This window comes from Oncorhynchus mykiss, chromosome 2 (genome assembly GCF_057628025.1).
Source record: "Oncorhynchus mykiss isolate SJ-2025 chromosome 2, ASM5762802v1, whole genome shotgun sequence".
NCBI classification, from domain to species: domain Eukaryota; kingdom Metazoa; phylum Chordata; class Actinopteri; order Salmoniformes; family Salmonidae; genus Oncorhynchus; species Oncorhynchus mykiss.
Genome location: NC_143023.1, coordinates 56,374,805 through 56,386,695, shown reverse-complemented (window position 1 = coordinate 56,386,695; position 11,891 = coordinate 56,374,805). Strand labels below are relative to the sequence as shown.

Genomic DNA, 11,891 nt, shown 5'->3' with positions numbered 1-11,891 from the left:
ATCCCAGTACAACAGCAAAGGACCTTGTGAAGATACTGGAGTAAACAGGTACAAAAGTATCTTTATCCACAGTAAAACGAGTCCGATATCGACATAACCTGAAAGGCTGCTCAGCATGGAAGAAGCCACTGCTCCAAAACCAGGAAGAGAAAAAATAAATAGGAAGTTAAAGCTTGGTCGCAAATGGGTCTTCAAAATGGACAATGACCCCAAGTATACTTCCAAAGTTGTGGAAAAAAGGCTTAATGACAACAAAGTCAAGGTATTGGAGTGGCCATCACAAAGCCCTGATCTCAATCCTATAATTTTTTGGGGGGCAGAACTGAAAAAGTGTGTGGGAGCAAGGAGGAATACAAACCTGACTCAGTTACACCAACTCTGTCAGGAGGAATGGGCCAAAATTCCCCAAACTTACTGTGGAAGGCTACCCGAAACGTTTGACCCAAGTTCAACAATGTAAAGGCAATGCTACCAAATACTAATTGAGTGTATGTAAACTTCTGACCCACTGGGAATGTGATGAAGGAAATTAAAAAGCTGAAATAAATCATTCTCTCTACTATTATTCTGACATTTCACATTCTTAAAATAAAGTGATCTTAACTGACCTAAGACAGGGAGTATTTACTTGGATTAAATGTCAGGAATGTTGAAAAATTGAGTTTAAATGTATTTGGCGAAGGTGTATGTAAACTTCTGACTTCAACTGTATGTACTGCGCTGGGGGTTGCCTGTGGACTCCTTGTATTTGGCTCTGCGTTGCCATGCCAACAATGACATTTCCAGCTAGGGCCTAGGGACGTCCCTGACCCTGCCAGTTCCTATTAATCCACGGGTCGGAGGGCCAAATTTCACATATTTGTCCACTTTGTAGTGGTGGTCTCATTATGTTTATTTTTATTGAGGTCCATGTTCTGTGGGTTATATTTTGGTATGATAACATCATCGGAGGTAGCTGAATGTGGTTATCACTGCATTATATGTTATGACCCTATGCGGTTTGTTGAGCCAACAAGATTGAGGGAATTAAATATGTTTTATTATCTGGGAACAGTTTTCTCAAATGAAGGTAATTGATATGTAATTAACTTCATAGTACAACACAAATTAAGGTATGAAACAATTGAAATGGCAATGACATCTCTATGGGCCCACCTTGGGGTGTCAAAGGTCATACATGTACGCATTTTGGGGTATATTGAGTGTTGGGATTTGCTTTATGGTACCCTAGATGATAACTGCACTACATTTCCCAGAACAAGTAGACCCATTGAGAATGTTTTTTTAGCTATATATTTTCAAGATGGTCGCCATTCACTTTAATGTGGAGTTACTGCAATGATTTTGCATGTCCATAGCTGAATAAATAATTGGTGTAATAAGACCAATAATGGCTTAAAATGTGTGTTACAATGAGGACACATCAAAATGATGGCCCACGTATGTCAATTATATGTATTTAGCTAAATATTACCAGAATGCTGGTAAAATATGCAGAATGCTGTGCGAATTGCTTGATCTTGGAGCCATTTCAAATATATTGCATTAAAACACTGAAAATATTCTAGAATCATTCACTGATGCATGTTGATAAAAATTATACACATTATGATTCTATAAATTGTGTTAATGTCAAGAAATGTGACATGAAACCTGCCCTGTACATTGACCCTATGATATCTCATTGGAATGCATTATGTCCAGCAAAGAGATACAGCTTACCCACCCATAATGAGTGCACCAAACTTTACATAAAGCTAGGAAAAGTCTAAACAATGATGCCTAGTTATTGATGATTTAACCATAGGGCAACCAGCTCCATTAGTTTTAATTGGATTGGTCAGACATTTGTAGTCTCGTACAAACCATCCTGATCTCTGTTTAGGGAAACAGAATGTGAACTTGCGCGATCAGGATGGTTTGTATGAGGCTAGGATATTTCTTTCAATAATAGGTGGAATATGCTTAACTATAACACATTTTTTTTTTTTGTTGTGCAGATAACATAACCGAATTAGCCAGGTTTGCAAAATATATAATCTTTGTAAAATATTAGTTGCTCCCAAAAATGTTGATGTTGTGTCATTTGTATCCTTAATTTCTACATTTTATTTTCAATAACAAAATGTCGTCTGCTTTCAGTCTCCATATTTTCAAGCATAGCGGTGGCTGCATCATGTTATGGGTATGCTTGTAATCGTTAAGGATAAAAATAAATGGAATGGAGCTAAGCACATCCAAAATCCTAGAGGAAAACCTGATTCAGTCTGCTTTCCACCAGACACTGGGAGATTAATTCACCTTTCAGCAGGACAATAACCTAAAACACAAGGCCAAATCCACGCTGGAGTTGCTTACCAAGAGAATGTTCCAGAGTGGCTGAGTTACAGTTGTGACTTACATCTATAATATCCCTGAAGGGATATTTTACTGGTTTGTAATGATTAGAATGATAATATTAAACCATATTGTTCAATATAAAATGTATATCTTGAAATCTGTCATGCATTGCATTCCAACATAACATTCTAACAAACCACCTGATGATGAGGGTATCAACTTATATAGCTGGTGATTGGTGAAGTATTAAAGCCTTAGTTTTACAGCCTTTATAAATAGTCTCTACATGGAGAAAAATACACATTGTAGTATAGGGCCTACTGAAATATGTATTGGTTAGTGGCTGCTAAGGGTTGTCGAAGGCACGGTCCAATTGCTAAAAAGGCAGCATTTTTTTCTAATCACCAATTGCATAATTTCAACTAAATTTGTCAACCAGCCGCTGAACTAATGCCTAAAATGTAATTCAATAACGTGTATGGTTGAAGGTTAGAGAGAATAATTTTAAGAATATTGATGGTCAGGGACAGAATAACTTATAATCACCAGTGTTCCTTTTTATAGGTCATTTGTGTTTGCAGTACCTACATTTTTGTGTTTTGGTGGAAAGTTTCAAGTTCCTTGGCGTACACACCAGACCTGACTGCCCTCGACCAGCACAAAAACATCCTGTGGCAGACTGCACTAGCATCGAATAGTCCCTGCGATATGCAACTTTTCAGGGAAGTCAGGAACCAATACCCACAGTCAGGAAAGCAAACGCTAGCTTTTTCAAACAGAAATGTGCATCATGTTGCTCTAACAACAAAAAGTTTTGGGACACTGTAAAGTCCATGGAGAACAAAAGCACCTCCTCCCAGCTGCCCCATGGGGGTGCCACGGGGTTCAATTCTCGGGCCAACTCTTCTCGGGTCGCTCTTGCAGCGGGTGATTCCCTGATCCACCTCTACGTAGACGACACCATTCTGTATACATCTGGCCCTTCTTTGGACACATACAACTCTCCTTCCATGGCCTCCAACTGCTCTTAAACGGCAGTAAAACTAAGTGCATGCTCTTCAACTGATCGCTGCCCGCACCCACCCGCCCGACTTGCATCACTACTCTGGACGGTTCTGACTTAGAATATGTGGACAACTACAAATACCTAGGTGTCTGGCTAGACTGTAAACTCTCCTTCCAGACTCATTTTAAACATCTCCAATCCAAAATGAAATCTAGAATTATTATTATTATGTATTTCGCAACAAAGCCTCCTTCACTCACGCTGCCAAACATACCCTCGTAAAACGGACTATCCTACCGATCCTCGACTTCGGCGATGTCATTTACAAAATAGCCTCCAACACTCTACTCAGCAAACTGGATGCAGTCTATTACAGTGCCATCCGTTTTGTCACCAAAGCCCCATATACCACCCACCACTGCGGGTATGCTATCGTTGGCTGGCCCTCGCTAAATATTCGTCGCCAGACCCACTGGCTCCAGGTCATCAATAAGTCTTTGCTAGGTAAAGCTCCGCCTTCTCTCAGCTCACTGGTCACGATAACAACACCCACCCGTAGCACGCTCTCCAGCAGGTATATCTCACTGGTTATCCCCAAAACCAACACTTCTTTTGGCCGCCTTTCCTTCCAGTTTTCTGCTGCCAATGACTGGAACGAATTGCAAAAATTGCTGAAGCTGGAGACTTATATTTCCCTCACTAACTTTAAACATCAGCTATCTGTACAGCTAACCGATGGCTGCAGCTGTACACAGCCCATCTGTAAACAGCCCATACAATCTACCTAACTCATCCCCATTTTTTTTATTTACTGTTTTGCTCTTTTGCACACCAGTATTTCGACTTGCACATCTATCACTCCAGTGTTAATTTTCCAAACTGTAATTATTTCGCTACTATGGCCTATTTATTGCCTTACCCCCTCACGCCATTTGCACACACTGTATATAGACTTTTTTCTATTATGTTATTGACTGTGCGTTTGGTTATTCTATGTGTAACTCTGTGTTGTTGTTTGTGTCGCACTGCTTTGCTTTATCTTGGCCAGGTCGCAGTTGTAAATGAGAACTTGTTCTCAACTGGTCTACCTGGTTAAGTAAAGGTGAAATATTTTTTTTATAAAAGGCGAGGTCAGTACTAAATACTATTTTTTTTTTTTAAGATGAGATCCACTCAATAGAATGTAACAGTCATGTTCAATGACCATGTGAACATTCCAACTTGTCTCAACATTCCGTTATCAGCCTGCAAACATTCTATTGCATAGACTTTCATACAACAAGACATATACAGTTGTGAAAAACATCGAAAAGCTACTCCTTTTTTGGGGGAGGTTATCGCAAACTGAGTGTACAAAACATTAGGACCACCTTCCTAATATTGAGTTGCAACCCCTTTTGCCGTCAGAACAGCCTCATTTCGTCTCAATCACCAGATATCAACCCAATTGAACGCCTATGGGAGATTCTTGAGCGTCGTTTTCCACTACCCTCAACAAAACACCAAATTATGGAATTTGAGGTCAAAGAATGTTGCCTACAAGAGTTCCAGACACTTGTAGAATCTATGCCAAGGCGCATTGCAGCTGTTCTGCCGGCTTGTGGTGGCCCAACGCCCTATTCAGATACTTTTTGTCTAAATTAGGAAGTCAATGGTAAAAGCATAGAGAATTATAGAAAATGATTTTGATAGGATCTCTATGGTTAAATGGTCCGGCACATGCTCTGAAATCCTTGGCATCCTCCTGTATGTCCTTAATCTGTTCTCTGCATGTGTGTATGTATTTATGTGGGGACCGCATAACTTATTAAAGAGCAACTGCCTCTAAAATCTTAACTCCCCATTTAGAAAACAGCCTAAGTGGCATTGATATGAGTCAGGAACATTGATTCTACAGTCAAAATGGACCCAAAAAAGTGTAAATAGGATCATTTATCATTTGTTTATCAGTCTCGTCCAAAACTGAGTTTTGTGGTCGTGACTGCATCACAACGTAAATGAAGGTTGGGTTTGTTTCAATCCTGCCCACGTGCCCACAGGTAATCATCAATTTGGAGTGCAGCTGAACGCGACCCAATCGCAAAGCGTGGTAAATCCAGACCCGGAGATAGACTGTCCAAAATCAAACCAATTTTGCTACGGTCGCACACCAGCCGGCTGAACCTAATTGGCTAAATCATTTGTGTAACTCTTCCCACCTGCGAACACACACAAGAGACACACACATCAAAACACTTCCCAAAACCAACTCAGTCATGGCCGCTAGCATTTCTTAATGAACCAAATCTAAAATGAGGCCAAATCTAAAATGAGGCCAAGTACAGTTGCCCTTTAATGCCACTGTTTATCTTTGCTTGTTAGCATACATATAAGCACAGGTAACTAGCTACATGTTTCCCCCAACAATTTGGAAGAGTAACAGCTGATGCCCCTCTAGGACCCTCAACCTCTAAATCTTTTGGTTTATTTCAGTCTCCCCTTTACTCTCATCCATTCCCACTCTCCACCCACCCATCCCGCTCTCTCTCTTTCTCTCTCTCGCTCTCTACCACATGGCACACCCCTCTTTCTCTTACTCCTCTCTCACTTCATCTCTGTCTATTTAGGGAGACTGACTCTGGGTAACTGCTATGAAAGCTGGAACGATGACTGAGAAGGAGCGATTTGATTTTGGCACAGAGAGATATCGAGGTTTTCCACTAGATAATACAGCCACAAAGTCAAAATGTGTTCTATCGTAAAAATTATTGAAAACAAACATTTTCTTTTTGGTCTTCATTTAAGGTTAAAGTTAGGCATAAGGTTAACATAGTGGATAAGGTAAGGGTTAAGGTTAGGTTTAAAAATCAGATTTTAAGAAGAGAAATTGTAGAAATAGGCAGGTTTATGGCATTGCGGCTGTGTTAACTAGTGACGACTGAGCCCGAGAGGGAAGGGGGTGGAGTAGTAAAGTTGAGTGGGTAGTGAGACGACGCTATAAAAGCCGGTGCCGGAGCTGTCTGTGTCAGTAACACTCGCTGACTGAGGCAGATACAGCGACATAGAGAAACAACAACAACAAGAAGGAGGAACAGCTTACAGCACGAGTGGACATATGTAGCAACCTCTGCTCGCACCGGCTCTGCAGTACTGACAAGGACTCAAAGATTAGAGAATTGGAAAAAAGAGGCTGACATCTGATACAGCAGCTCTTTGGTACAAACACAGAGTTTCATCATCCAGGACTTTGGGAGATTTTGGTATGGTTAAGAGAACTTTGCTTCGCCGTCTTTCCTGAGAAAGAGCATCTGACAATAGAGGAGGCACCAGAGAGAGAGAGAGAGGGAGAGAGGGAGAACTGTGGGACAATAGCATACGAAGGAGCAAAACAACTGCTTTTTCCACCTGCTTTCACACCCAGTGTTCCACACATGGCTGCTGTCCGTCAGATGCCCATGGAGACCCAGGGCTTCCACCACATGCTACCTGCCCATATTCTCTCCTCGACCATGGAGGAGTTCCCCCAGCAGCTCCCCGTCCCCAAGGGGCACGCCCGTGGCAAGAGCCGCCCCCGCCGGGCCCGCGAGGCCCGCTTCAAGACCCAGCCCGTCACCTTCGCCGAGATCACCGAGGTGGAGGAGGAGGGCGCCTCGCCCCTGGAAGAGGAGAGGGCACGCCGGTCTTTCCTGCAGTCCCTGGAGAACCTTCGCCGGAGCACGCAGGCGCTCTACTGTCCGACGACTGGTCGACGCACGCCCACGGCCACGGCCACACAGCAAAGCCTGGACTCTAGTGACTCTGACTCTGCCCATTGACGGGCAGGACCTGAGGAGAAGTGGAGAAGTGTACGCACCCTGCCTGGCACTGGCACAAGCCCCTTTGCCCTTCCAATTCTGCTTCACACAGGAGCCCAATGAACTAAACTGAACTGAACTGATATCCAAGCTGCTCCTGTGCATATAGGCCATTCTCCTTGAAAATATATGTTTCCACATACACATATATTAGCATACCAATATATGTGGCTACGGTATGCATTTGACACATTTTTGTAAAGAACGCTACCCTGTAATATATATCACTGGCTGGTTATATTGCTAACGCCTCTTAGAGAAGCTAGGTGTAGAATACAAGCTATGATGCAGTGTTGAATACACCACTTCAGAGATATTCTTCTTCAGATATATTCCTCTTCTACTGGCGAGGACTTCAGGCCAGGAGGGGCTTTGGAACTTGAAATGGGTTAAATGTGGAATGTCTTTGTTTCCATCCTTTTATATAAAAGAAAGAACAATGTTGTTTTTCTATGTTGTACTTGTTTTGTATTCTGCTTCAAACAGATTCTCCAAGTGCAGTCGTGATTGAAAGAGACAGCTCATTCAGATTTGACTGACTGAACTCTGTGTATGGAAAGATACTCAATGCTAACTGAAGTTAGCAGTTACTTTGCAATGTTTTGGCACTGCTCTTATTTCTATGTTAAGCTCCACAGCTAGCGAATGCCACTCACAAAAAAAAAATGCCTTTCCACAGATGTGAAAATATTTATTCTCTTATTTTGTTTGTAACAGCAAATCTACAAATATTATTTTGTCGTTGACTCGTTTGATTTCTAAAGTCACACTTGATTTCTAAGATGAATATCTTTTTTTTTTTTTTTACATTGTTTTACATCCATATTTGTTAGTTTGCTTCAAGTGTAATAAATATTTGCAACGATATCCACCTGTTTTCTCTTTTGCTCACATGCGAACACTTGAAGATACAATGTAGAAGTTAGTTGTTAATTAGTTACATAACATTTTGGTTTGAATGTTAGCTGAATGGTTCATATTATGATATAATAGGAATCAAACTATTACCTCATGAGAGAATAGGATAGGATATGCATATATTTCTGTCCATTTAGGGGACCCCTTTTGTCTCAGGAACAGCCCCAGAATCAAAGGTTCTGCATACGGCCTCTTTCAACAGGTGCACAGCTTTTTTTCACGCAAATGCACATCCTTAAATCACATCTCTCTGCACATATTTCTGCCACGTTCCAAACTCCTCTGGTCTGGTTCATATATAAACACTCAACTGAGGAACTTGACCTTCTTCTTCACGCTCACTGGCTTCATGACGCACTTAAATCATGTTCAGCTTGCGTCAGCAAGCAAAACCATAACAAAACCCTGCTGGAAGGATAGTGTCCTCTTCAGTTTTCATGAAACCTTCAGCTGTCCCTTGGAGACCTACTGATGACGGGAGCTACAGATAGTACCAGGGTGCTAGCAGGGTACATAAGCGCCCAGGTGAAATAAAATACAAACGGAATATGTTAATATCTTCCAGTTACTGTAGCTGCCTCCTAAACATCAACAGGCAGTACTAGTTATGCAACAAGTGAAAATATAAACCACTGAATAAAGTTCCTGGAGACCATAGCGATCTGATTCCCCCTTCTGTCTGAACTTGGAATATTCCTATTAGCGCAACCTGGTCTCAGGGCATTTTGTATTATTCTGTAAGGAAATCAAGACACTCCTGTTGGTAAGATATATTATGTTTCGTATGGTACGTATTCATTTGTGAATGTCCATCACCCATTTAGTATGTTAAGCTAAGAATTACAATTCACACTATATGTTACACATTTGCAAAACGTACAATATGTTACGAATTTGCAAAAAGTGTTATTTGTTATGGGCCACTGACTCTTAAAAGTGACAGGCAAAGGTTTCCCTGTTTTTCCAAACCTTTCTTTATGCAACAGCTAAGTGTGTCATAAAATGATCTGAAGTAATTTTTAGGTCAGGGTAGATTTTGTATCCTTGGTATAAGACTAAAAGAGGCATCGCTACCTGTCAGCGTGCTCCTCTGGAATGCTTGGAAATTATGTCATTTAAGGGCATTGTGAAAATGCCATAATTTGAAAAAGTTAAAAGTGATCAGATTTGAATGTACAATTTCACACATCTCTGAGGTCACATGCTCAGTATTGTACTGTTGAGAACACAATCAGAACTCTATTTCATGTTTTACATTTGATCCAGCTATTCCAGTCAGGAAATAATCCAGTGCCGGGATTTCAAAGCAGTTTACATTTTTCCTTTGTGCTGCAATGTGAAGGTAGGTGGTCAGTCGGATTTGTGCTGCAGAATGAGAAGGCAAGAAACAGTTATCCTTCTAGCTAGCCATAATAAATCACTTGTAATGACACTACTGTTTACAGTGATTTTTATTTATGGACATCTTAAAGTGGCAAGAGAATTTGTGATAGAGAAAATGCTAGGCTAGCTAAGCCACACATGGGCTAGCTAATGTTTGCTAGCTAGCTATCCAGCTAGCTAACCTTGTGTACAGTACATTGGTCAGAAAGGGTCTAGCTAGCCATACATGGTAACATTTGATCAGAAATAGCTGAATTATCTGAGTAGTTAGCCACGTTTTTGTTAACTAGTTAGCTTTCTGGCGGCAGTTAGATAGCTTACTTTTTGTGAAAAAAACATTGGCCACTAGAATTACTTAAAAAATATATGTATATGTTTACATGATGTATTTGATTCATTTCTGACCGTTTCATGTGAGAAGACAGCCATCCAGACCTTCCTAGGACCATGTAAATGTCCTCTATCGAATAAACGTGCATTTGCCTCCCTCTGGTGGTTGGTTGCATCATTGCATCCATTTATATCACTTCACTGAAACATTACGTCAAAGGGACAGTCCTTAAAAAAAACAATTATCCAGCTTGCTTGCTTCACGGCACAGACATGGCAAAGCAATCGCCAAATTTGTCTCGAGCAGGCGGATCTAAATACATTTCATAGCCCTATGAGAAAGATTGCAACCTACACACTTCCTTAAACCTAAAATAAGTAAAGAAGTAAAAGTTGTTTTATGTCGAGGCAGACACATTGCATATGCTCAGAACAACAGAAGTGAGCCCTTTACATAGCCCTTCTCCCCTATAGGAGGGATGCATGCTGTTTAAGAAACTAGGGGGCAGTATTTTTATTTTTGGAAAAATAACGTTCCCAAAGTAAACCGCCTATTTCTCAGGACCAGATGCTAGAATATGCATATAATTTACAGTTTGGGATAGAAAACACTCTAAAGTTTCCAAAACTGTCAAAATATTGTCTGTGAGTATAACAGAACTGATATTGCAGGCGAAACCCTGAGGAAAATACAATCAGGAAGTGCCTCTTATTTTGAAACTGTTGTGTTCCTATGTACCCCTATTGGCCATTGAAAGGGATATCAACCAGATTCCTTTTTCAACGTATTCCCTAAGGTGTCTACAGCATTTTGACGTAGTTTCACGCCTTTATGTTGAAGAATGAGCGTAAACGACTACATTGCGTAAGTGGCCAGCTGAGGGCTCTCAGAGTGAAAGACAGAGGTAGTCATTTTTCCTCTCGCTCCTACTGAAAAGCCAATTGTCCCGGTTGATATATTATGGAATAGATATTTGAAAAACACCCTGAGGATTGATTATACATTTTTGTTTACAATGACAGCCTACACCGGCCAACTGTGCGCCGCCCTATGGGACTCCTAATCACGGCCGGTTGTGATACAGCCTGGATTCGAACTAGGTGTCTGTAGTGACGCCTCTGGCACTGAGATGCAGTGCCTTAGACTGCTGCCCCACTCGGGAGCCCAATTTTTGCAGGTGTAGCAAAATGCTTGTGTTCCTAGCTCCAACAGTGCAGTAGTATCTAACAGTTCACAACAAGTGCCATTGTCAAATATACAGTAGAATAGAATACAGCATATACATATAAGATGAATAAAGCAGTATGTAAACATTACTTAAACATTATTAAAGTGACTAGTGTTCCATTATTAAAGTGGCAAGTGATTCCAAGTCTATGTATATGGGGCAGCAGTCTCTAAGGTGCAGGGTTATGTAACTGGGTGGAAGCCGGCTAGTGATGGCTATTTAACAGTCTAATGGCCTTGAAATTGAAGTTGTTTTTCAGTCTCTCGGTCCCAGCTTTGCTGCACCTGTACTGACCTCGCCTTCTGGATGATAGTGGGGTGAACAGGCCGTGGCTCGTGTGGTTGAAGTCCTTGATTATCTTTTTGGCCTTCCTGTGACATCGGATGCTGTAGGTGTCCTGGAGGGCAGGTAGTTAGCCCCCGGGGATGCGTTTGGCAGATCGCACCACCCTCTGGAGAGCCCTGCGGTGGCGGGCAGTGCAGATGCCGACAGGATACTCTCTCATTGTTCCAAGATGGCATAGCAGTTCAGACGTCTTTTGTCCTCGTCCTGTCGTGTCCCGTATATATATATATATATATATATATATATATATTTACAACTTTCTTCGCATACCTTTTTATATATATATTTTATTTTCCATAAACTCATCTTCAAAACACTCTCCTGCAACCCGCCTCACCAATTTATATTTATAAAAAAGAAAGTATTATTTACCTCAAATCTGTAATCCTCCACCAGAAGCTAACCAGAAGCTAGCCAGAAGCTAATCCAGAAGCTAGCCAGAAGCTAATCCAGAAGCTAGCCAGAAGCTAGCCTGAATTTAATCAGAAGCTAATCAGAAGCTAGTTA

At 41.2% G+C, this 11,891-nt stretch overlaps 1 protein-coding gene across 1 annotated transcript; it reads left to right on the top strand.

The window, feature by feature from the left end:
• Positions 1-5,925: 5,925 nt before the first annotated feature.
• Positions 5,926-8,046, top strand: c2h11orf96 (chromosome 2 C11orf96 homolog). Its single transcript, XM_021566081.3, has one exon. It carries the CDS (start codon positions 6,757-6,759, stop codon positions 7,138-7,140), a length of 384 nt encoding a protein of 127 aa, XP_021421756.1. The 5' UTR covers positions 5,926-6,756; the 3' UTR covers positions 7,141-8,046.
• Positions 8,047-11,891: the final 3,845 nt, after the last annotated feature.